This window comes from Scophthalmus maximus, chromosome 2 (genome assembly GCF_022379125.1).
Source record: "Scophthalmus maximus strain ysfricsl-2021 chromosome 2, ASM2237912v1, whole genome shotgun sequence".
Lineage (NCBI taxonomy): Eukaryota > Metazoa > Chordata > Actinopteri > Pleuronectiformes > Scophthalmidae > Scophthalmus > Scophthalmus maximus.
Genome location: NC_061516.1, coordinates 15,948,697 through 15,974,234, shown reverse-complemented (window position 1 = coordinate 15,974,234; position 25,538 = coordinate 15,948,697). Strand labels below are relative to the sequence as shown.

Genomic DNA, 25,538 nt, shown 5'->3' with positions numbered 1-25,538 from the left:
CCTTTTATCCTGTACTCCCTCCTAGACTCCTCTTAACATCACCGCATGACTCAGACCAGCCTCCCCTCCTTAACCTCTCTCACCGCTCTATTGGTGTTGCCTTAAATAGTTGTTTTCTACATTTTCTGTCTTTATGCATTATCATTGATAATCTTTACAGTTCACGAAAGCATTTTGTCAAAATAATGTTGTTTTGTTCTGTTGTATTCTGCAATGATGTCAAACTCATTCTCATTGTCCAAATCAAATGATTCACTCAGTCCGGGGGCAATTATTCATCAGATTCATTGGGTGCATTTTGCATTAAGAATAGCAATGACACACATTCCCCAACCATTTTCCTGATAATAAGGTATGCATGTTAAGCGTTTTCCCTTGCAGCTGATTGGCCGTGCTCTGCTGACATTCATGTGTTCGCTATTCAGGTCAGTGAGCTTGGAGTGTGGATGATACTGGAATGATGTTGCTGTGCGGGGGCACTCTGAGCCCAGGCTGTAGTAAGATGCTGAGGCTCTGTGGGAATTTGACTGTGAAAATGTTGCGTGTTTGTCATTTCCATTCTCTCTGATCCTTAATTTATCTAGAGTCATGTAACTTCCTTCCACATAAATAAACTTGAGAAATGATTTTTCCCCTACTTAATATAGAGCCATTCAGTTGTTTTATATGTGCCCACATTTCTTATCTGACTGCAAGCTTCCACAGTATGAAATACAGGATATAATTCACAACTTAAACAGATCTCCTCTTGCTAAGTATTCATATTGTTTTATTGATTAAATAGGAAACAGAACAACATAGACGAGACTGTACACAGATATTGTTCTCATCTTTTAGTATAAGTGGGATACGGGTATGGATGTGTCAGCTCAAGATTTCATCTCAGCATCTTCGCTATCTTGCTCAAACATCAGCAGTGCCATTCATAATGGCTTCTGCCACTTGTCCATTCCACTGGAAAGAGTCATTTCCACTTCCCCTCCCTCAAAAATCAGTCTCTCATAGTTCACAGTGAGATCTGATCAAGTCACACATGAGCAGGCGGACACACTGTACAGTTCAACATCTTGTGCAAAAAATGAATGGCACGTTTTCTGCTACATACATCCAGAGATAGGTGTGGAATGTAAATTTGGTTGTTGCATTTATTTATAGAGCTTCTGCTGATCTCCTGCTGACATAAATAAAAGATAAAGGGTCCGGTTATTATCAAAGAGACTTTCTGGAAAGAAAACACAAAAACATTTGACAGTTCCTACAAAAAGTGAGAGTAACAAAAGTTAAAAGTACTGTAGAAAAGACTGAATAAATTCTGAAAGTCTGTAGGAAAAGCACCCTTAGAGAGGCACTCGCCCATGTTGTGTGTGTGACTGTTCCCCAACGACCTTTTATCTTGCTTATCCTTAGTTCCCGATGCTGCTGTGTGCTCAGGTGTGACCCCGAACCTTTCCTGAGTGCATGTCCCGTTGGCTCAGCACCAAAAAGCCAGCCTTGATGCCTAAGCTCCCTGTGGAGATGTTTTGTGCTTGAGTGCTCTCAGCCTCCTTGACTCGGTAACTGTTGCTTATTGTGTAGGGAAGCCAAGATATGGCAGAGACAAGCCAAGAATTACAGTTTAGAAATATGAATTTAAAAAAGGGTGGCCATGTAGTTGAATTGGAAAAAAAAGTCCAAACCATAATCTGTATCCTTGATTGATTCAGTCCATTGCTTTATTTCCTCATGTGGGTGCTGCTTCCTGCAACTGCAGGTTTATTACCAGCTCTGCGGACAGGAACCTTGGACACGGGTATCTTGGTGCGATGTGGTTCTTTAGCTTGAGGGATTTGGGAAGCAACGTGAGCCTGTGCACCGTGCTTCACAGGGATCTTGGAGTCACGGGGTAAACTGGTCTGTACTTTTGGCTGGGGAGGCTGCTGGTTCTCCTCCTGGCTGTGTTTTAAAGTGAGCACATCAACATCACAGATTTTATCCTTGCTTCTCCCTGCATCATCTGAGTTGAAACGGGGCCTCTCCTCTTCTAGTACAGGAGAAGTTGGGTCTCTGCTTGCTTCATCATCACAATGTTGGCTGTCCCGCACAGGTAGCTTGCCTGCTCTGCCCCCTCCAACCACAGGTATTTTGCTAAGCCCTGATGCCTTTGCCGGTGGTGTCTTCTTTTCTCTTGGGGGGCCCTGGAGGCTTGTTCTTGACTCACTGTGCAGTTCTTTTGTTTTGGACGACGTGGTCTGGGCACCTGGGCCACCTGTGCTACTTGGATTAACCAGCAGGCAATCCGTTGATACCTGTCCACTTCCTGTCATTTTAGCAGAGCCTGGGGCTTCACTCTGCCTATGTTCAGGGGCAGAGGGAAGAGAGAGGACAGGGCAAGGAGCAGGGCCGGGGGCAGGAGGGGCTTTCGATACAGAAATTGGGCTATAAACAGATGCAGGAGGGGCTTTAGATTGAGAAACTGGGATTTGAGCAGGAGCTGGAGGGTCTTTAGGTACAGTAACTGGACTGTAAACAGATGCAGGAGGGGCTTTAGATTGAGAAACTGGGATTTGAGCAGGAGCTGGAGGGTCTTTAGGTACAGTAATTGGACTGTAAACAGATGAAGGAGGGTCTTTTGATACAGTAACTGGACTGTAAACAGATGTAGGAGGGTCTTTAGATACAGTAACTGGACTGTAAACAGATGTAGGAGGGTCTTTAGATACAGTAACTGGACTGTAAACAGATGTAGGAGGGTCTTTAGATACAGTAACTGGACTGTTAACAGATGTAGGAGGGTCTTTAGATACAGTAACTGGGCTATAAACAGATGCAGGAGGGTCTTTACATACACAGACCTGGGTCTGAGTAGGCAAAGGAAGGTCTTTAGATACAGAAACTGGGATCTGAGCAGGAGAGTGGGGATATTTAGACACAGAAATTGGAATTTGAGCAGGTGCAATGGGATCTTTAGGACTCTGACTCGGAACAGGAGGTGTTGGGGATGCTGTGGAAACAACAGCATGACTGGAAGGGGTTAGAGTAGGTGTGGGTGCAGGAGGCGTCTTATCTAAAGAGACTGGTACAGGAGTGGGTTTAGCTGTGGGAGGAATCTTATCTAAAGAAGTTGATGATGGAGTTGGGACAGATGCAGGGCTGGGTTGGGTTTTAGTTGTTGGACTCAGGGTAGGGGGAGGACAATAATCTGGAACAGTGACAAGGGAAGGAGGGGTCTTACTTGGGCCCATTTGGCTGGAGGGGATTTTAGGCTTGGAAACGTCCGTAGATGCCGAGCCTGAAGTTGTAGTTGATGTGGGAACAGTTGTCATCTTTGAGGGAATAACTGGTGCAGATGATTCTGTCACTGTGGCTTTAGCTCCGGCCGCAGCAGAAGTTAGCAAAGGTTTGTAGGAAGTAGAGGTTTGCAAGTTCAAACTGGAAGCAGAATCCAATTTAGTGGAGGGAGGTTGCATGAATGCAACAGGGGTGGGAGGGCTATGCATTACTGGTGGAGGTCTAGCTGATACAAGATGTGGAGTAGCTACAGGGATAGATTTACTTACTGAACCAAAAGCTGGAGGAGGTGCTGCAAGTTCTGAAGCCAATTTGCTTGCTGTTGAGGTAAGAGTTAGACTAACTGAGGGAGGTTTGGCGATAGTCGCTGGGGTGTTCGGAGGAGCTGTGGTAGTAGCAGAGGTGGAGCTCTGTGTGGATTTAATTGTTATCGTAGAGGAAGACATTATTGGAGGTGAAAGGCTTGTGAATGTGAGAGGGGTGGTTGAAAGTTGTGTCATGGTGGGCATAGGAATTGATTTAATCTTAATGCTGGCAGAGGCTGCAGTAGAATCCGAGTTTGATTTGACTGACTGAGTTGTAAGGGTGGAAGATTTGGTCAATGTTGTGATGATCGTGCTCGGCTTGGCAATGGGTGAAGAGGTGAATGTTGTCAGAGGAGTGAAGGATTGGCTCGAGGCTGTTGTGGGGATGGCTACAGAATAGGGTTTTGCCACAGCGGCTGTGCTGACCGAGGATGAAGTCAGCGGTGAGGAGATGAAGGGTTTGGAGAAGAGAGATGCAGACGGTGGCGTGACTGTGTCACTCACCACAGCACTGATAGCACTGCTGGCTTTGCCCCATTCTGCCTCCACATCAGCCATGATGTCACCACCCCCTGAAATTGAGTCAAAGGTCAGGAGAGAGGAGATGTCTGCCAGCAAGGAGCTCAGGCTGTTATCACCGGGTACAAATGGTGGTTCAGGGGCACGCTCATCAGTCCTACTCACACTCCCTGCTGTCACCTGGGGCGTTATGGTCTCTGACAGGGACGGGACTTTCCTGTCCGGTGTTGCTAAGCTCTCAGTCTCAGGGCTATCCAGAGATCGAGGCTGAAATTGGGGGGTGAGCGTGAGGTCCTCTTTGATGATTTCCACACTGTTGGCACGGGACGACATGAGAAGTGGGCTCGGAGGGGCTTCCTCCTTGTCCTCTTTATCTTTTGAGCGGAATTTAACATTGCCGAAGAGACCTTTCAGCCCACGACGTTGCCGACTCACAGGCTGGGACACAGTGTGGACTCGCCGGTCCCCCACTCCTCTACGACCACCCCTCAGTAATGACAAAAAGCTCAGGGACTTGACCGAGCATGTAGAAGAAATGGAGGCGCGAGCATCGGCAGCAGCCAGAACGCCATCTTCACCAAACAGCTCCTCTTCTGCCTGCTCCCTCTCTCCTTGACTCACCTCCGGTCCTTTTTCCTTGTCTGGATCCTGCTCCAAATCTGGTGCAGCCGTCTCTGATAATCCATCTAGGGTTTTGCTCTTGTTAACAGGTGACTTGTTTCCATCCCCTTTGCTTCGAATAGAAAAGATGTTACCTGGCTTGCGTTTGCCAAACAGCTTGAATCCTTTTCTGATTTTTCCACTCGGCTGGGATTCACAAGGCGGGGGGTCCATGTTTTCCATTTGTACATCCATCTTCTCTCGGTTTCCCCCTTTCTCTGAAACCTCCAGTCACTAGCTGCAGTTTTTATTCCCCAGCCAGTGGAGTGAACATTTATTTCCTTCGTCTGTAGCCTTGCTTTATCCTGCTGCTCTGTGCGTTTCTCTATCGGTTGTCTGTATCCCTCTCTCTCTCTATCTTTCCCATCCAGCCCTTTCTCCTCTATTTCTCCCTTCAAAGCCCCTCCCCTTTGCCTCGTTTTTTTTGTCTGGCTGCTCTCCCTGGTTGCCATAGCAACTGAGGAGCTAAGCAGCTTTCGTCAGCAATGCAGAACCAGGGGCTGTCATCAACCCACCCTGAACGCAGCTTTTTCTGCCTCTCTGTCTGATGACTCTGTTTACATAAACAGCAAAGACAAACGCTCCATTAATAGGGCAAGTTTTCAATTCCAATTGATCTGGCTTTATACAAACATCTCATCCAGATGAATGCAGTCTACATCTATATGCAGAATAATAATCTGTCAGAGGAACAGATTTGCTTCTATTCTAAATGAAGTGTTTCTTTTACATCGACTTTGTCGGAGTAACCGAACGTAACTTGTCCCAGTATGTTAAAAACAGAAACCTACAATTTTATTTTGTCATAAAGTGTCGCAATTTATGATATTTCAGTTTGGGAGATAATTATCACATTGACCTACATCCCAAAATGTACAGAGTGTTCATCTTTCAATCTATCAACTAGGCTGCGTGTTACTTTTTTATTTAATTTTTTAACACCTATTAGATAATATGTTAAAAAACACTTTATTGCTCACTGTGAAGTGTAAATGTTGGTTGTTGTACAATAAAACCAAATCAAACTGTCGTTGGGGGGGTGTGACCTTTTGAACGTCTTAACAGTGTCAACAACTGTCCTGGAGACAATCGAGCCATTGAAAACTATTATGTAACTGCAACTGAATCAGAGGATCTCACTTTAAAGACGAGAAGGGAATGGGAGCGTTGTAGAGTTAATATGATTCCTCTTATTATCTGGAACGGTCAATATCATAATGTGTACATGTTTATATGAGCATTTGTGAAATGTGATTTTGTGGGGCTCTAATGTCTAATGCAATTAAGACAGCTATTATTTGTTTACATACTTGGTATTCTGTAGAAATAATTGCTAATATACATACTAGTTGGTAAATGTAGTCATGTACTTCTTTTTAGTAAATGTGATAATAGTTTCATTAATACTCTGCTTGATTTGCCAGGAATCAATAAATGATAATTAATTACTAATTACTAAATTTAAATATATCTACTCATGCTTGCATGTTTTAAAATGCTTTACATGAAATGCTTAACCACCTAAACAAATAACGATTTAATTAATGGATGGCCTGTTTCCTGTAATATCAGTGTATTCCCCCTGAAAAAAAAAAAAGAGTGTGTCTTTTTTAATTAGTCATGATTCAAGGGTTTTCTTCTTTATTACCAAGTAAAAGACATAGTTCATAGAAGTGGTTACATAGAAGTGGGTTTGTATGAGTTACTTATGCATAGTTAATATGTTACCTTGCAGAGGGGACCACCGTAAAAGACGTTTACAGTGCGACTCCGACTTTCGCTACTTCCACTTCTCCTCCAAACTCTGTGAAATGAGATCGCTGATCACCATCTCCATGAGGTAAAATTAACTATGCACAATCAACTCATACAACCCCACTTCAAAATCCCTGAACTATCCCTTTAATAGATTAGGTTTTGAGGTGGAACAAGTGCGGCCTCTTGTGGTTACTTGGGAACCAACACATTTGCTGTAGACGGCTGCGTCTGAAAATAAAGCTGCAGTCTCATCCACATGTATTTCTTGACCCAAATAAGTCTGAGTAAGTAGGTCAGCCACCTTTGAACAAATCTGGCTGCTTTTCCAGACTGTGTTAAGACACAGTTGGATATGTGGTGCTTTGTCCTCTAGTGTGGTGTTTTACCATTTTAACAGTGGCAGCGAGAGCAATAGCAAACTTTTTTTTACGAAATAAAATTCCAAGCCACCATATCCATTATGTAATTTGGAATCATTGCAATTCTTATTCATTCATTATCATGAGTCAAAATGTCAATTCTAACATTATTTTTATTAAATATTTATATGTCGGCTTGAATTTGCAACAAGTGAGAATGTACCGTGTTTCAGATCAATGTTTCAGATATCTAGAACTTTATGTCAGATATCTGAAAGGTAATTGTAACTAGTGAAATTATGTTCATATAAGAAAGATAGATGTACCTTATTGATCCCAAGTGGAAATTTCAGTCATAACTGAACTCTAGATATTGCTAGTCAAAATGTCTTTGTAGATATCGTCAATGATGGCATGAAAATGTAGGACGACACATTTAAAAGAAATATATGCAAATTAGAGACATATGACACATACCAAAACGGTTTGTTGACATGTCAAACTCAAGACTCAGACTCAAGTTTGACTATTTAATGGTCTCATAACTTACATTAACTTGGATCACCTGATAGGTCATTTAAAGAGCAGTGCTGACTTCCACTCTATCTCCATTTCTGGTTTCAAACATCATGCTCCACGAGAACTTTAGTGTTCTGCTCGTTGTCACGGGCCTCTGAGGGAAGTGTGTCGTATGTACGCCGGTACAAACACCGATTGACCAGAGAAATGATAAACATCTCCATGATCATCATCTGTTGACTTAGCACTGCAGGTAAGAGAAAGAGAGAGAGAAAGAGAAAGGAAATAAATCCTTTATCCTTTAAAACAAAATCCTTTCACAGGTCAGCAGCAGATGCAGAAAGACGTTTTTTCTTACTGGATCCACGAGCTTGAGAAGAGAAGGGAGGGGCACAGGCGATGGTTCCATCCAGGGCAAGGATGTTAATGATTGATGTCTGCAGCTGACTCAACACAAGTATTAGCTGAGGAGAAAAGCAATTGAACATGCAGTTGAAGGTACACTCTGTAGTATCACTGTATGTCAGTTATTTATCAGTGGGAGTCTAGTTTTTATGATACCAAACAAATGCAACTACACTATGCAAACTCACACTGGTATTTGCAGTGCTTATGGGTTTCTAAATTGAGCCTACATTTCCCATAAACCCTATCGCTCGTGTGACATTTTCTCTTTTGTTTTGCACAATACGGAAGGTTAGAAAGTGTTAATTGTGGGAGAAGCAGGTTATCCTGCTAGTTTTTTAGTTCATGTTGTTTCATTTTTCACACAACAGCTCCTGTTGCTATTCTGATTTTGTTTTTTGACTTTTTTTAAATCTGCAGTATTAATTGACTGTGTGGTTTTCCCCATGCCGGATGAATACAACTGTGTGACTCACTTGGTACATGGCATACTTGGGTACGATGTTGAGGCCGCGTAGATGGCTGTTAGTGTTCATGAAGGTGATGGCAACAGGCCAAAGGGAGACTATCGTGAGAACACCAATGAACGGGTTGATCCAAATAGCTGTACCAGTGATCTCTAGCTGAAAAAGAAGCAAAGAAATATTCAAACATGAAGCCATGCTCATTTCATTATTTTACTATAATCAGATTGTTCGCAGGTGTTTCAAACACTTACATCAGAGAGATCAAAGTAGCCATTTGTCCATAATATTATGCAAAGGACGGAGAGCACCGTCTTTAGGATTGCATACTGTAGAGCGCCCAGCTTCAGCCAGAATAGCATTCGCCTGAATGATCCCAATTAAAGAAAGATCGCCATTAGATGTGTATACAATTAATGTCTAGTCAATATAGAAAGAGATAGGACGAAGAATGTAAGTAAAAGAGTGGGAATAAATTACTTTTAAGAAAATTCAAATTTAGGGGCAACACAGACATAAGTCTTTGGAGTCAGAACACTAATAATAATATATTGTACAAATAGGAATAAATACCATGACATGGGAACGCGGGGTAAACAGAGACAGCAGCAGCAGCAGGGTCCTGTGTTGATCCTAAAGCCTTCGCCAAGAAACCGCTTCATAAAACCATCACTGCCGCCCAACTCCTCGATAATCAGAACCAAGACTTTATACACCACCACTGCAAAATAACTACAGAGACAAAGAGAGAGGTTAATCACGTTATTTCTGTGCCGCTCTGAAAAAGGAAACTCAATGTCAAATTTAAAATTTTATTTATTTCATAATATCACAACTACCTCAAAAAGACTCAAGCTTAATCGTATTTGATTTTGACCAGGCTCCCGGACATAATGTACTATATACTGTACATAAATCACAACCAGGGAACATAAAGTAGACCACTGTATATACAATAGATGTCCTGTATTCTATTAAAGTTGAGCACGTGTTGGCTGGAGATGAGACACGATCTTTGGTCTTTGTGTGTGTAATGAATCATCGAGTGGTTAAACTCTGCTGTGAACTTATTGTAACCTAAACCAAATATTAAGCATACTCTAACTTGAGGGTGAGGGGGGATTGGTGCCAAGTCTTTGGCTAACACTCTAATAATCCATGCTTTATCCTTACAAGATGATGTCTTTCATTTCATTACCTTTCATCTTAGAATATATGATAAAACGACCAAATCATATTTGAGCTTTTCAGAGTATCAGTGAAGGAAACCCTTGACTGTATGAGAAAACGTACCAGTTAGACGTCATGTCTGTGAACATGACTGCCTTTGGGATCCACATCCCAAAACAAGCCATGGTGGCAATGACCTGACGTGGAGAAATACAATAATGTGCATTAAAAAAAACTCAATCTTAAAGTTTACTGGTAATATAGCATTGAAAAAAGGCCGTTCCAATCAGTTTCATTTATCCCGATTAAACTTTCATTGATTTGATTTGAGAATTAGCAGCATTTTTCAGCAACACAATGCTTACTGGTGCGGCACCAGTTATCCAGATGATGGTTGTCTTCTTGGGGTAGGGCATTTTTTTATAAATATAGACGCACTGCTCCAGGTACAGCAGCAGGGAGATGCAGGACATGCAGGTGAGCATGCCGTAGAGGCAAAATCCGAATACATCGAGCTCTGGGTGAAAACGAGAAGAAAGCAGATTTATTTCCTTAAGTTGAACAATATAAATTTCAGGACCTTGTGATAAAATGAATTTTTTGTTTTTCTTACTCACTATTAAATGCTATGAAACACACTGATGTATTTTGGAAAAAAAGCCTAATAAATTATCAAAGCAGAAACAGATATTCACATGGAATCTGGTAAATATTGTACATTCAACGCTTTCAGACACTGGGGAGACACTAATGAGTGAACTTTCCATTTCATTAGCACAAACAGGCTGATAAGGAAACTGCATGCTGCCCCTCTGTGACATCATTAGAGAGCACGTTGGATGTTTCCATAGTTGTGAGGACGACACACACAACTGTACATCACTGCTGAACCAAACAGTGTTGCAGCTACAAACTCTGTCACTACCTGGCAGCCAATAAATGATGAGAAATGAACAATTGAGATTAAATGAAGACAAAACCGAGATCCTACAAGTTGGCCCTAAAGAGGCACATAAAACCACCTTAGGCACAAATCTCAAGTATGAGCATTTACAATTCAAAAAGATGCTGTATAACTTGTCAATCACACACCACAGCAATGGAACACAGTGTCTACTGTAGAAATGTCAGGAAAGGCAGCTCAATTAAATGAAGCCAAAGGAAGAATTTTTTTTTTAGTAGGTTTCAGTTTCTAACCTTATGTTAATCTATTATGTTTACCATTTCTTATCTTAGTTTTGTTATCAGCAAGTGGGTTTTATTTACTTCATCTTACTGTTTATCTTTTTTTTACATTAATTATGGTATTTTGTGAAGCATTGCCATGGCATTGCTTGATTGCAAAGCTCTTTGAGCTTCATTTCTTGAATGGAAGTTGCAACACAAATGATTTCTACTGTCAAAATATGAAGAAAACATTATTAGCAACCACGCCGTAGTAATGTGGGTCACTTACGCTGTATCACGTCACTAGCCAGCGGCGGCTCTTGTAAACAAGCCGGGTCAATGGTGATGTTGAGGGCTTCCTCCATTGCATGCAGATATTCCTCTTAAAGAAATGCACTAATAGACTGAAGTTTGAAAAGAAATGTCCAGAAAAGGTCTCCTTCAGTAAAAGAAAGAGTAGCTTGTAATAGCAACAGAAGAAAAATCAAAGTCTAGGATACTTAAATAATCTGTGTCCTGTCTACATCGGTGTGTCCAGCAGTGGAGCAGCAGCAGATTGGACGGCCATTGTACTTTACCCTTTGGGAAACTTTTCAGGAATGAAGGTAAGATGAGAGGTTCCGAGCTTGGACGTTTATGGGAGCTCCTCCTTATAATTAACTGTCGCTCAGTCATTCACAGACTTAGGTCACAGTTATTAAAATGCCACCAAGGTCAATGAGACTCACTGTGTCAACAGAGGTGAACTTTGACAAGGTGTGTAGTTTCCCAGCTCCCAGTAAATATAAAAGGATATGAGAAGATAAAGAGATAAAGTATCAGTGTCTGGGGTACACAGAGAGTATACTTTTCTTTGTTTAATTTGCATTCTTTTGTTCATGTCAGTTATTTTGTTGTATTGTGTCCCACAGTTCTCTTACCGAACTCTAATTACTGAATTATGGAGAATTAATTATTGTTGTGTTGCCTGCAGTATTCTTATGCAAGATAAGGCCGCATGGGTGGTTTGATTTAATGTTGAGTATTATGTTCAGGTTCAATAAACGTTTTAATCAAATAATATAGAAATATATATAACAAATGATCACTAAATGTCAGCAACTTTGATAGAGAAAAAAATGCATTATTCTGAGATTTGACATTTTTGGGAGGCTGGCTGAAATTTAGATTATCATTAGATCATATATTTTTGATCTCAGTCTTTTCATTACAGGAGGAGTTAAAAAAAACATTTGAGATTAATAATTTGACACTTAATAATCATAATCATTGATAATCCCATAAGGAATATTCAGGATATAAAGGCTGAATGGATTTACTTTTTCCAAAGCAAAGCAGAGTGTTGACACTCCAGCAGCTTTCATGTGTAGCACGGTTAATGAAGAGAGGAATGACACTGAGGTCACTCACCTCATTATGATATTCAGCCCAGTGCGTGCCAAATACTCACTATAGCTTATCAGCAAGGTTCAACTTTTAATGGTTGTAAAAAGTCTTTTAATGCAAACTCTTGTAAAATATGCTGCTAGAACTGTATCTGTGTATCAACAGCACTCCACATCTCGCTGAGGACGGGATACTTGTGCCATTTGTTATAAAGACTTTGTCATTTTGCTTAATATTTTCACATTGGGTGAGAGGCGGGGCACACCCTGGACAGGTCGCCAGCGTATCGCAGGGGCAACATACAGAGAGAAACAACCATTCACACTTATGGTCAATTTCGAGTCTACGATCCACCCAAACCCAATCTACATGTCTTTGGACCGTGGGAGGAAGCCAGAGAAAAACATACACGGGGAGAACATGCAAACTCTTAACAGCAAGGCCCTGGATGATCTGAATCTGGATTTGAACCAAGAACCTTCTTGCTGTGAGGCAACAGTGCTAACCACCACATCACCATGCCGCCCTTCTTAGTTTTTAGCTAGTCATAATTATTGGACAAAGTTTTGAGGCAATCCATCAAATGGACTGAAGGCCAAACTTATCAAACTGTAAAGGAAACAAGGATTGTTTTTTTTGTTTTTTGGTGTGTTTGAGATGAAGAATCACACTTTTCTAGTTTCTTACATTGCATTTATTTTTATAGAACAATTAAAATCACCCTTCAAGAATTATTTTCTCAGTACAGACACCTGGCGGTGTTTTAAGTGCAGTCAGTGAAATTAGTTTTTAAACTACCGTGAGAACATTCATATTCACATGGGTTACCGCTCAGTCAGCAACTTCTACATATATTAGTTATTATCTAATGAACCCCTGGGTACTCCTCACTCAACCACACACTGTGCACTTGCACTAAAAGAAATATAATGTAATGAGAGAGCTGCGAGGAGCATTATGACACACACATAGTGGTATATAAAGTCCCTGTTGTCTATCCTGGGTTAGGCTCATCAAATTTCCCTGATCTTCGTTGAATGTGGGTTCATTTTGTGCTCTTTGCGTTTCAAACTTTCACACAAACAAAAACAACAGATAACCTTTGACCCTTGACATTAACACTCAAGATTGGTTGATTTAAATAAACAAAAAGCAAAGGATTGATCACGACTGTGAAAATGTTCTATGATATTAAGAGGGAAAACATGACTGTTTACAATGTAGTTACTTCTTAAAAAGGAAATAAATATAAATAAATAAAATCAACATACATGGAAATACAATGTATTTATAAAAGGTAATAACAAATAAATCACAAATATTTATAGTGCAATGAAAAATGGCAATGTCATTGATAACTATGGGACTGTGTTATACAGTGGCCGATCTATTGGTTACGTGTCTTCATTATTTGGAACGAGAAGCTGTTCAAACTACAGCTAAACTGGATTTTGGTCCTCAAATTTCAAGTTTATATCACTTATATATTTGCCCATCGTATAACATTTGAAATGCAAAATATTATATAAAAGTGTAAACAAAAAGACCTTTAAATCTTTCAATCATGTATGTTGTTAACTAAGCAAGACCCTTGATAATTGACTGCTGGTTGTAAATAATTGCACTGTGCATTTAGTTAAAAACTGATGAGACATCACACGCACACATACACACACACAATATCGACAGCGTCTCACCACTTTGAGTGAGTTTTATCGCTTTAGTTGTTCCCACTACTGCACATCAAACATAACCAGATTCAAGGCTTAGTCATTTATGTTTGATTAATACTGACAACAGGATAATTCTCTTGTTGAAATATATAATGTGATTAATCCATGTAGATAAATGCAGACCATGTGGACATACTGTACAGTGGCTCAGGGGGGAACAGACAGTCCCAGAGTTTTACTGTTGCAATCATTAAAACATTTTTTGTCTTTGGCTCAAAACAAAGACAAAACTTCTGAATCTCCTCTGAATGACCTGGTGGGGTCCATGAGGTTCCTGAACAGTCTCAGCCGACATGATAACAGTCCTTTTTTAAAGCACGATGAGGAAAGATGATCCATTTAATGTACACATTAAACCATGTGGCTTGAGGCTGCACTGTCAAACTCACAATGAGGGTTGGAGGACGGCTCCTGTGGAGGCACTGATGCTCCTAATTTAAGGCGTCACAGTTGATTAGCTCTCTGATGATCTGCGACCTGCAGCAAACAGCCACCAAAGTAAAAATAAACACACAAGGGCGAGAAACCAGTGGAACTCTTGACCCTATTTTATGTAATGTCCACGTACAGTAGCTGCTATGGTTCAATCTCCACTGTCACAGAGACTCTCTGACCTCCGTCTGAAAAGAAAGAGTGAGGACACAAGAGATGGTTCAGGAACTGCTAAGAATTACAATTCGAGAACAGATGTGATTACCAAAAACACTAAACATGTAACTATGTAAAAAAGTGAAAATGGGAGAAAAAGCATCAGCAACACACCGATTGTCTCTTTGCTGTCGTCCACTGTGTGTTGTATATTGTTACTAAGCACACACGGGCTGGTCCCCACCCCATCAGCATGGCTGTAATTTAAATCACATTAGAGATTAACACAAATTAAGATGAATGGAAGCAGATTAAATCAATAAAGAAAAAGAGAAACACTAGCCTTTTTCCATTTTGCTGGAGGACACAGTTTGCTTGTTCACGATCTATGTGTACCAATCTGGTAACAAAGGAATGTCCATCTCCCAGACTGATGAAACAGAAATAAGAATTAGTAAACATGTTGGAACTGGATTGAATCAGAGTTCAATGGAGTTTTTTTTTAAATTTCCTCCCCTTCATTAAAGTCCCTTTAACACTAATGAAAGATATGGAGTTTATGAATCTGTTTATTCAGTGCCTACTCAGCCATGAGCACAGTGTATACCTAAACTGTTATTAGACATGAATTCTTTGCTGTGAGTTTGCTGTTCACTTATTACGAACTCAGCAGGAGATTGTCCGAGTCGTAAGAGTTTAAAACAACAGGGATATTTCCAGAAGATTCTGTGGCGTCTGGGTAGAGCATGCAGGAGGAAGAACATGAAAATAATTTCCACTGCTGAAAGCAGTGTTTTTGTTTACTGTCCTCAACATGCCCACTCGCTCGCTCTGAATTCCCCGGACATTTTCCTGCTGTACTCTCACATGGGCTCACTCTGACATTTTCCAGATATTTTACCAGGGGGCTGGCAGAAGGAGGTCTGGAAAATGTCTGGGACAACATTTGCATTCGTACATACAGCCCCTCCGGAAAATGTCCAGACTTCAGTGCATGTCTGAAAGCAGCAATACAGTCATGCTTGCCCATAAATTTACATTATTGTGAAGGCTAAGGTGACTGAAGTTGTATCAGGTCAAAGCAGACTCACTTTGAGACAACAGGAAACATCCAGTACTTTGCTTCATCTCCAAACACCTCCGCTACGTTTCTGCCAAAACCGAGTGAAAACCCACTTTTGTCAGGACCATTGGCGAAGACAGGAGCTCTGAAAGCCTCTGAAAACAATTTAAAAATACAGTTACATCAACAAATAGAATCAGCAGTTGATTTAAATTGAAAATATTTATTCATAGTTACCTATAGTGGTCCTGTTCTTTCCCACAAGCCACAGATGGTAGCTGAGCAGTGACAAGATGCTGATAAAGAACATGGCCGCCACGAAAAATAGAAACAAGATATGGAATTTGGCATGCGTGTCAGGCAGCTGTTTCTTCAGAGGGGAAAAAAAAAAAAGGGTTTAGTCTCGTCACTCTGCATGTTTACATATTGTCCTCATGTCAACCACTGATGCAGGAACAGATCAAGTCAAGAGGAACACTATCCATTATTGTGTTAAACAATTTTACAATTTTTCTTGCTATTACACAATACACTCCATCACTGGACAACACGACAGGAGACATTGTCTCATGCAAAGCTGTATGCGTAAGAGAGAACACTGATAAGCGATCACATGACCACAGTGACACATTTGTAAACCAATTGGTTGATATCTGAAGATGTCATCAGCAGTAGATCACATGCCTCGCCACAGCCCGACTGCACTTAACTTGAATTGTATTTAATAATTAATGTCTCAGGTTTTCTGGCCAAAAATGGAAAATTTTAGTTTAAAAAGAAGTTTTAAACACAAAACTTTCAACTGCAACCACCTTAAATGAACTGCACCAAAGCAAGAATTAACATGCAAGCACATGCCAATTAAAAGAAAATTGAAATATGAGGAAGTTTCTGTACTTACAGTCCAGAATTTGATGAAATACTGGATGACTGTAGCACATATTACCACACAGTAGAGTGAGGCGTAGGCCAAGAACAAGACAAAGAACTTGTAATTTGAGAATCCGACACAGTTATTCACCCTGAAAGAAAACGTGACAGAAACATGAGGCAGTGGAATCTTCACCATATTTCTTAGTTTCACGATAAAACAAACAAACAAAGAAGTGAGGTTTGGATAAATAAATAAGCCGATTCAAAGTTAAATGAGAAAATCCTACCAGGGGCAGTGATGGTCCATTTTTAGCACACACCTTGAGAATATGGAAAGCATACATCGTATTAGCAAAATGTAGTAGTTTTCAACATGTGAGACATTCATAATGAGATCATTCACAGAGCTTAATATTTAAAATATAAACCAGTTTATATGTGTATGTTTTATATCAAAATATGGATTAAAACCACTATTTGCAGCATAAATGAAGATCATTTAATGTATTGTCTTATTTATTAACAGCAACACGTCTGCATTTTCTCCCCAGTCCCCATTTCTCTTCTCTTCTCTTTCCATTGACAGAACCCGCAGGTAATGTTTTTGTGCAGCCAGAAATAAAAACAAATCTTGATGTTTGGGAGTGAGGATCACGCAGCAAATGTGCTCCGTTAAGCACAACATGCACAAAACTTGAATTGATGTGAGATTTTATTTTTGTACGGTGAGTAAAGTAAGATGACACTCACATTTCACAGGTGGAACAGTGATGGCAGCGGTCAGGTTTGACAACCTGGCAGATGTCACAGTATCGAATGGCTATGTAGAGAAAATGAAAGCATAAACGCACGCACGCACGCACGCACGCACACACACACACACAGCTCTGATGTCAAAGATTGCACCAACACAGTGTTTGCGAGGAAGCTGATATTTAAGCAAAATAAGAATTTGAGGTGTATTCTACAGTGAGAATCTCCTGTTCGCTTTGTTGTCGTTTTACCAACGTCCCTGTGAAACCAAGTTAAGTTTGATTGTGCGCCAGGTGTTTCCCACAGAGATAAGAAGGTGCACATGAGTCCAATTAATCCTGTCGAAAGAAAGAACGTCTCAGAGGATCGTGGAGGACGTTGCGTTAAAGACACAGTGTTTTCAGTGTAATCCAAAGGGGGTGAGACACAGTGTCACGACACATTTACTTAATTTCATTTGCGTTGATGATTTATTGTTCTGCATGTGGGTGAAAAAATACGAACTGAATGATGAGGAAAGTTCCTCTGTGTCCAACCTACTGTGCCAGGTGCAACGCTGACAAGTGCCTGTCTGCCTTTTGAGAATTAAAATTGTCAGCTAACCACGGGCGGTTTTGCTGCCTCACCTCCACCCGCCGTGCGCGTATACACGGGCAGATTCCTCGCCACTTTCTTCAGAATCTCTTGCTGCCTCTCGGCTTGCTCCTCTCGCTCATACAGCTCCTTCTCTGCTCTGGGCAGACCAAACTGACAGCGGGAGAAAAAGAAAAGCCCAACAGTCAGAGAGAGCCTGGCACGTAACACATAGTAAACTTGTATGGTACATTCACGCAGAGTTTTCCAAACAAAGGTATTCACAAAATCCTGATCGTCTGGACAGGAAATGTGATGTGTGATATTCAAAATGTGTTCATGGGGAAACTATCTTTTATCTTTCGCTTACCGCTTTTGATGGGCTGGCCGGTGTAGAGCAGATGGTTTTCCAGTAGGCCCATACAAACATGGTGAAGAAGACGTGAAAGACGACCAAGTAGCTGACTGTTGAGAGACAGAAAAAATTAACGTGGGAGGATTTGCTGCATTAAACGTGAATTAGCGAGTAATGTGAATGTAGAGAATGAACAGCGTGCGGTTGTATCACTTACTTCGTTCTGCGTTATTTGGGATTGTATCTAGACAAGGCAGAGAAAGATTAAATAAATTAGTACGCTGGGCAGTAATGAATGCATGACTACACATCCCCCATCTCTCTCACACACACACACACACACACACACACACACACACACACACACACACACACACACACACACACACACACACACACACACACACACACACACACACACACACACACACACACACACACACACACACACACACACACACACACACACACACACACACACACACACACAATGTGGCAGCAGCCTGGCACGGCCAGCAGTGACCCCCCCATAACAGAGAGCTTTGTTAAAGCAGCAGGGACGTCCCTGTCCTGACCACAGCCACCGAGTTACACACATAACTACTGTGCTGATCTACATGCTGATAATGGTACAGTTAGGTACAGTATCATCAGTTCCAGCCCAAACCAGCCAATAAAAAACAGAAACTACAGTGAGTGCGGGGATGATGCATGATCAATATCAATCTACTGAATAATACATACAATGCTCCTGTCCACTGAGCTGCTTGTTAACGGCTTGCTCCTACATAAATATGCATGTAAATATTAATCACATTTGATTATGGAACAAAAGTGACATAATCTCATCCACCCACTGCTGAACGATGAATGCGTTTACAGATTTAAAACAAATGATTTGATTCAAAGTATAATAACAACCGGTTCTTCCTCTGAATCAGTTATTTGTCCCACGTTATATATTTTATGAACTTAAAATATCTGCCACTATTGCAACCAAATTATTCAATTACTGCTCTGACCGTTACTAAGAGCCATCCTTGCATGGTATGAGCTTCTGCTTCCTAATGCATTACTTAAAATGAGTGTCAGTTATTAAGTCTTAACCATCGTCCTTCTTCTGCTTCAGCCCCCCAATAAATCGTCAACGAAAACCACATGACGAATCAGATGATTTAACTATAACTGTGTTCATGGTGAAACCTGTGATGTAACCATGAGATTTTACAGCTGTTTTACAATGTTTGTTCACTTTTGCTCAAACCACAGTTTAAAATACATTACAGTCACCGCCACTGTTAAATGTCAACTTGTAGATAGAAAACACTTAGTTGCACATGCTGCATTACCACAAGTTCTAATAATAATTTGAAATGATTTCTTTATCTACAGCTCAGAACATAAATAAAACAGATGGGCCTTGTCAGCTGACATTATGATGTATAACAACAGGGAATTAAGGGGTCGAGTTTCAATGTGACAACAAGTTTAAAACAGTCTGTGTTCACATATTTATAATAAAATATTAATAAAATAGATCCATGCAATAAACTCAGAGAGCTAGTGCACGATTTCACAACAACAAAAACATGAGGAAGTTTTATAAAAAAAAAAACATATCTTCCACGTTCATCCTAGATCTAATGTCACCTGGTGCTTTACAACCATCTCGAAGTTATTTCACTGTTCACTGGTGACAGTAAAAGCTTCCTGGACTCTAAATCTAAAAGAATAGAAAAAGTTGTCGGGATAAAGTAACATTCGATCTTCTGTGGTGAGTGAATGAGTGCATGTGAGCGGTCGAACAGTCACAGACCTTTAAACCCCCACTTCCACCAGATTATCAAACTTGGCAACCCACCCCGAAACTGTGAGCACGAGCAGGAAGTCCGCCACTGCGAGCGGTCAACACGTCCCATAAAGTCGGTGTACTCACACACACACAGCTCCACGACATAGGCGTAATAAGACCAGCCGACAACCAGGTTGATGAACAGCACCGGTATCCAGTTGAGAGCCCGTTTACAGCACCGCAGCGCATGAGAGGGCGCCATCTTTAATCCGTGAGCGTTGTGATGGAAAAGTGACGGCGACGTCACGTCCACGGTTTTAAAGGGGCGGGGCCAAAGAAACTACAAGTCCCAGACACCTCGACTGGGACATGCGGACATGCGCAGGTGGATTTGTAGTTCTAAGTTTGAGCCGTGGTTTTTAACACTCGGTTTATATATTGTTCTCATCAGTCGTTCTGAGGAAATTGAATAAGAACATTAACTCAAATATTGTACTCCAGATAAATTTATTATTTTTTTACTCAGGCTACTTCACCTTAACTACAATTCATGATAGAGAGAAAAGACAGTACAAAAACCCCCCACACCATTTTTCTGGCAGCTTTAGCTTCTCTACACATTTTTTACATACAAAACATACAAAGAGCTTGTGAAATATAATCCTTCGTTATAAATCATATCACTACCAGACAACAATTAGCGCAGAAATTATTGGTTTCTGGATTGATTAGTCAGTTGACAGTAAAATATAAGCAACTGTATTGTGTATAATGGTTTGAGGCAGGTTTCAAGCAAAACATGAATTGTTTTAGGTGCTTCATGAATTTGCAGATTTTCACTTTAGATATTTTCACTTAATATGTAATATGTATAAGCACCAAATGAGTCTATCTTCTTTAGAGCTCCATAAAATGATCTTATATTGCAGAAATATTTTACACAATGTCCATGAAATGGCAGGGACATTGTGGGTTGATTATCACTGTAAGTCTGAAAAGCACCTCTCTGTATTGATGCATATATCTAATTAACACCCTGAGTCCCATGAAGCCCCATTGAGGGTGAGATTGTCTTACCTATTTAGACATACGTAACAAATAGCAGAAGACAAAACACATCCAAGCAAAATTTTAATGTGCTTTTCCTTTTCTTTTCAGAGAAGAAATATTATGTACATTGTATGATATTGCACTTGCACGTCAATAAACCTGTAATAAATTAAAGTTCTTCATTTTTATTTTGTTTATTTAAGTTAAACTGTATTATTAGCCCCCTTAGATCATGAGCCAAGTATGAGCTCATTTCACATGTCCACTGTAAGTGGACGTAGACTTGAGAGAGGAGCGTGTCCCATTTTTAGGTGAAGAGGGGGAGGATGGAGAAGAGGGAGGGGAGGCGGAGGCAGATGAGGAATCGGGAGAATCAGAGCGTTGTCTGGTGGGGCTGCTGCTGGGGGAGCCACGGGGTGAAGAGTAGGGCGACAGGGCCTGGAGCATCCGGCCACTCCGCTCCTGAATCACATGCTGAACAAAGACAGAGACAAACGACAGGTTTACTGTGCTGTTATGTTGTGATTTGTTGCAGTGATTGTGTGATAAGACGTTGCATCATCGGATATTGTCCTCGCTTTCACTCAACCTATCTGGTCATTTCCCAGATTAACTTGATTGACTTTTGTCTTTGCCCAGACGATGGCTCAGAATTTTATTGTGTTTAGAGACAAATATCGCTAGGAGTAATCTTGATGAAGTAAATATGATGACAAGCAAATTTCCGAATATTTATACTCTTATATCCGTGTTGATTCCAGGGGTATTTGTATTCTGTCTGAGTTCAGAATTTTTCTGCTGTCTTTTGATAAAATTCCAAGAAGTTATGTGTTATATGAATACACCACTAAACACAAACACAACCTTGAGATGAAATGCTCTATCTGTCATGGATTGAGAGAGTTTCTTTTTCCCTTCAGTTAGTGTGGCTTGTGGATAAATGTATGAGTAAACGTGCCCATGCTCCATCTGGTCCAAAGAGCTGCAGGAAGTTGCTGATGAATTCTCGCGACTTCTCCTCCCACTTGCTGATGAGGTCCTGGCTCTTCTCTTCCACTCTGTAGACAAAGTGTTTGGACTTCTCCTCCACAGTACGGACCGTCTCTTTCATCTTGTCCACCTGGTTCTGGAGTCGGTACTTATTCTCCTGTCGTGAAAAGACAAAGCAGGTGACCATCGGTACATTTAGGATCATTTCTATATTGTGTTAAGATGTCAATATTTCCAGTTAATTAAAAATGACTTTACGTTAATGAATCCAACGTTTAGTTCTCGGGCTGTGTAGCCTCTTTGCAGGTTGCGTCGAACATAGACGTCGTAGTCTCGGACGATGCGAGTGATTAGATCAGATGTGGAGATGCCCTCTGTCCTCTGAGTGACCACAAACATCCCTGACATGAATAGACAAACAAATCAAACACATCAAATTAATTCAAGTGCAATGAGAAATGGCAGAAGTCAAATTCATCATAATGGGTTATGTGTATCGTCACCTGCTTCCTTGATGTGCTTGTAAACATCCTCTGATCCAGCCGAGGTGTAAGGGATATCATCGTGGGCCACAAAGTCAATCTGTGAATACAACAGGACACAAGTGTTCAGACTGAGTGAACATATAACATCTCTGCCACTAGATGTCACACTAGCACTAGCATCTCGGGACAATAGGCGGCTGTGCGTAAAGGGGGTGTGTGATAGAGAAGCACCACATCAGACAACAAACATGGCAACTTGTCAAGAGTATTTTCTGGATGGGACATAATAATATATCAACAACATATTTCAAATTATCTGCCGCAAAAGACATCCATTAATATTAGAATCAAATAGGCCACCAATATATACATATTTACCAATTTTACCCCACATCCACAAATGTAGCACCATTCATTCTCTGAAAGTAGGTATGGATGTAAAATGTGCCAATATTCAGTAACTGTGTGGCTGGCACATGATGAGCAATAATATGAATTATTAACTATGTATATTTCCATTTATTTATTTTTTTGCGGCGGGCAACGCCCCTCCGGGATCTGCACCCTTTCCGCCCCTTCATCGTATCAGCTCCTGTTGGGGTTGCGGCCACTTTCAGCAGGCCTGCAGGCTTCTAGCAGCTAGCTGGCTGCTATATGCATGTTTAAAATCTCTTATATATAACGTTTAATTGTCAGTTTGTGACCTTTGACCTTATGTTTCTTGAGGAACTCTGTGGTAAGGGTCCAGGGAGCGTCCCGCACCACCTCGTCAACATAACGACAATGCCTCAGGGCTTCGTAGCGTTCATTTTCTGTCATCACCGTGTAGCCCTTGAACTTGTGGGTGAGTTCATCACTGCAGACTGGGGGAACAGGAAATTACATGTGAAGTCTTACATTAAATCCAAGACCCGTAACATTCTGATTCCATTTAATGACCCTTTTATTTTAAGATGAGGATTCATACTTTGTATGACAATGTACAATGTTGCTCTGGGTGAGCCTGGCCCATTTCATGTAAAGGGGTAATCTCTCTTACTTTGTTACTGTTGTTATTGTCACAGAGACCGTGACATTCATGCTTTACCTCCTACTATCAGATAAGCGTTGGGGAACACATTTTTGGCCTGCATCAGTGCGCGAGCATGCCCCGAATGGAAAAGATCAAAGATTCCATCAGCATAGACTCGCACCGGACGATGAGCTGCAAGATATAATAACAAACCTTCAAGCAGCAGCATGACATTTAAAACCTCTATTGAAATTTACAGGGATTTACTGAAATGCCAGTTTGAAGCAAATCTGATCAGCCAATAAAGACCTTGATATTTAATTTGTCAGTCATACAGTATTTCTTGTTGCCACTGGCTGGTTTCGATTGCCAAATCACAAAATACATTATCTCACGGCCGCTGATTTGAAGACACTCTCAGTTATATGTCATTAAATAGCAATGGAGAAATAAAGTTTTAAAGAAGTGTGACCTGGTGTGCCCCTCTGCGCTTGGGCAATGCTCAGCTTTTCATGCGGGATCTCTGGTTCACAACCCGTAGACTTGGCAAAAGCAGCCGGCTCCCGCGGAGCCTGAACGGAGAAACAGAGTAAACAAAATTAATAATAGCAAGTTGTTTGCTTTTTTACTTCAGGGTTTCAGTACAAACTGAACAAGCAGTCATTATATACAAATAAACATTTTACATGTACTTTCACACCTTAGGGCAATTGTAAAGTATCCAGTTTACCTAACCTGTGTTTTGACTGGGGGGGGAAAGGGGAGTTACTGGATATCATGCAGCAGTTGAATCACACTGAGTTTCTGAATAATTTAGAATTGAAGCAATGGTTTGATAACAAAGGGATAGTGAAGAATATATCTATTTATATAGCACCTTTCAAAAACAGTTGCAAGGTGCTTTGTGAGTTAAAAATGAAGGGAAATAAAAGTAAAACAATTCAAAAGCAGTTTGAAGATCACACAACATTAGGACATAAATATAAGAGAAATGTGTTAGAGATGAGAAAAGAGTAAAAACAAAACATCGTGAAATGGTCAAAATAGTCAGTAAGATTAGAAGAAGAAAAAAATTAAAATCTATTTTGATTAAACACAAGTTGTTGTAAATTTCTAGATATGACATTGTAAAAAATTACATCGTCATCAAGATAAGCTTTGACGATATCGTCAGGACAGTTTTGATAAGTCTAAGCATTCTGAAAGCGTGGACATCCTGATATGTCATGAACTTTGTGTTCTGTGTAGACACATATACGCAGGAAAATCTGCTGTGTTGTAAGATATACTTTGAACTTTGAACTTTCTGCTCAAACACCCAGTGTTTCTTGTGTTAAAACTATAAGGTTATTTAGTTTATCAGCTCAAATGTCTTTTGTTAAATGTGCAGTACTTTATGAACACTTTCATGCTTCTTGTATGTTTGTGTATTTTCTTATAGTTCACCACTGATTTGCCACTTTACACCTTCAAGCATTCTGTATACATGCAGCCCTCGTGTTATGTTCCCGCGATTAAGATTTTAGATATTTCTGTGCATCTGATGCAGTTAAATACTACACTATATGATTCATAATTCTTTGATTCACAGCAATGAAAACTGAAACCCACTTTTTATACCAATCCATTGCTTAACATCACTTGGGAAAAATCATTACAGTATTAATATACTACACTGCAGGAGCAAAGATTCGTCATTTCTCCATCGTTTCACCCAGCTAATCAGTAATCTGTCCACTCCCAGGTCAAAAGATCACAGAGGACATGTTTCCCTTCATAATATTCAAAACCTTTCACATAAAAAATATATGACTCTGATTGATAGATTTCTACCTTTCCAGTTGTTAAATCTTTAAATAAAAACGAGATAACCAGAATTTACAGCTCTGTAAAATCACACATGATTATCATTTGAAGTGTAAGAATAAGCTCAAACTGCCACGTTACATATTTACAGAACAGGACTTACTCTGCAAGGGCCTCGTCTTTTGTTCTGTGGGGCCTGTTGTTGCTGGACGCTGCTCCCTCGGCCTCGTCTCTTTCCAGCCATCCTGGATGTTCTGCTTGCCTGGTTCTGCTCACTGAACCGACCTGCCGCTACTCTCAGCCAGTTCAAGCAGTGCACAGGGGCGCTTCCTAAGCCCGTCTGCGTTTTTTAAGTGTACATCCCATCAGCTTGCCTGGCCCTGATGACGGGAAAACGTAGTGAGCAAAGTTCAAGTCACTCTGGTGGCCGGCGTTCAGAAATGTACAATGCACTGGTCATCAATACCAAGCTTTAGAGGATTTTCC

At 40.6% G+C, this 25,538-nt stretch overlaps 4 protein-coding genes across 8 annotated transcripts; all 4 read right to left on the bottom strand.

The window, feature by feature from the left end:
• Positions 1-743: 743 nt before the first annotated feature.
• si:ch211-244c8.4 (APC membrane recruitment protein 2) lies at positions 744-7,207 on the bottom strand. Its single transcript, XM_047330064.1, has one exon. The coding sequence runs from the start codon at positions 4,944-4,946 to the stop codon at positions 1,713-1,715; it is 3,234 nt and encodes a 1,077-aa protein (XP_047186020.1). The 5' UTR covers positions 4,947-7,207; the 3' UTR covers positions 744-1,712.
• A 145-nt stretch (positions 7,208-7,352) lies between these two features.
• On the bottom strand, positions 7,353-11,215 carry LOC118301012 (organic solute transporter subunit alpha). The gene is made up of 8 exons (XM_035626034.2): positions 10,883-11,215; positions 9,792-9,943; positions 9,550-9,623; positions 8,830-8,988; positions 8,511-8,622; positions 8,269-8,415; positions 7,746-7,851; positions 7,353-7,634 (listed from the first exon to the last, which is right to left on the bottom strand). Exons 1-8 carry the CDS (start codon positions 10,956-10,958, stop codon positions 7,489-7,491), a joined length of 972 nt encoding a protein of 323 aa, XP_035481927.2. The 5' UTR covers positions 10,959-11,215; the 3' UTR covers positions 7,353-7,488.
• Positions 11,216-13,253: 2,038 nt separating this feature from the next.
• Positions 13,254-20,009, bottom strand: LOC118301274 (palmitoyltransferase ZDHHC20-A). Of its 5 annotated transcripts, XM_035626606.2 has the most exons (14): positions 19,779-20,007; positions 18,135-18,161; positions 17,933-18,027; positions 17,616-17,736; positions 17,241-17,327; positions 16,987-17,056; positions 16,524-16,556; positions 16,265-16,385; positions 15,601-15,733; positions 15,392-15,518; positions 14,644-14,730; positions 14,475-14,557; positions 14,281-14,332; positions 13,254-14,189 (listed from the first exon to the last, which is right to left on the bottom strand). In XM_035626606.2, exons 1-13 carry the CDS (start codon positions 19,969-19,971, stop codon positions 14,289-14,291), a joined length of 1,221 nt encoding a protein of 406 aa, XP_035482499.1. In that variant the 5' UTR covers positions 19,972-20,007; the 3' UTR covers positions 13,254-14,189; positions 14,281-14,288. The 5 variants fall into 5 exon arrangements, with proteins under 5 accessions (XP_035482499.1, XP_035482500.1, XP_035482498.1 ...); XM_035626607.2 differs by having other exon boundaries at positions 13,254-14,332; positions 19,854-20,009; XM_035626605.2 differs by having other exon boundaries at positions 13,254-14,332.
• A 190-nt stretch (positions 20,010-20,199) lies between these two features.
• LOC118300908 (choline-phosphate cytidylyltransferase B) lies at positions 20,200-25,439 on the bottom strand. Its single transcript, XM_035625778.2, has 8 exons — positions 25,216-25,439; positions 23,719-23,818; positions 23,322-23,438; positions 22,946-23,097; positions 22,253-22,331; positions 22,008-22,150; positions 21,718-21,906; positions 20,200-21,233 (listed from the first exon to the last, which is right to left on the bottom strand). Exons 1-8 carry the CDS (start codon positions 25,294-25,296, stop codon positions 21,009-21,011), a joined length of 1,086 nt encoding a protein of 361 aa, XP_035481671.1. The 5' UTR covers positions 25,297-25,439; the 3' UTR covers positions 20,200-21,008.
• Between the last annotated feature and the right edge of the window lie 99 nt (positions 25,440-25,538).

Excerpts from the sequence above, each read along its gene's own strand:
- si:ch211-244c8.4 (XM_047330064.1), bottom strand. The coding sequence starts at position 4,946 with ATGGATGTACAAATGGAAAACATGGACCCCCCGCCTTGTGAATCCCAG.
- LOC118301012 (XM_035626034.2), bottom strand. The coding sequence starts at position 10,958 with ATGGAGGAAGCCCTCAACATCACCATTGACCCGGCTTGTTTACAAGAG. Across the intron at positions 8,989-9,549 it reads ACAGACATGACGTCTAACTG|TTATTTTGCAGTGGTGGTGT; the intron begins GTACGTTTTCTC and ends TTGTCTCTGTAG. Across the intron at positions 7,852-8,268 it reads CCAAGTATGCCATGTACCAA|CTAATACTTGTGTTGAGTCA; the intron begins GTGAGTCACACA and ends TTTTCTCCTCAG.
- LOC118301274 (XM_035626605.2), bottom strand. The coding sequence starts at position 19,971 with ATGGCGCCCTCTCATGCGCTGCGGTGCTGTAAACGGGCTCTCAACTGG. Across the intron at positions 17,328-17,615 it reads TACGCGCACGGCGGGTGGAG|GATTAATTGGACTCATGTGC; the intron begins GTGAGGCAGCAA and ends TTCTTTCGACAG. Across the intron at positions 16,557-16,986 it reads CACTGTTCCACCTGTGAAAT|GTGTGTGCTAAAAATGGACC; the intron begins GTGAGTGTCATC and ends CATATTCTCAAG.
- LOC118300908 (XM_035625778.2), bottom strand. The coding sequence starts at position 25,296 with ATGGCTGGAAAGAGACGAGGCCGAGGGAGCAGCGTCCAGCAACAACAG. Across the intron at positions 22,151-22,252 it reads CAAGCACATCAAGGAAGCAG|GGATGTTTGTGGTCACTCAG; the intron begins GTGACGATACAC and ends TATTCATGTCAG. Across the intron at positions 21,907-22,007 it reads TAAACGTTGGATTCATTAAC|GAGAATAAGTACCGACTCCA; the intron begins GTAAAGTCATTT and ends TTTTCACGACAG.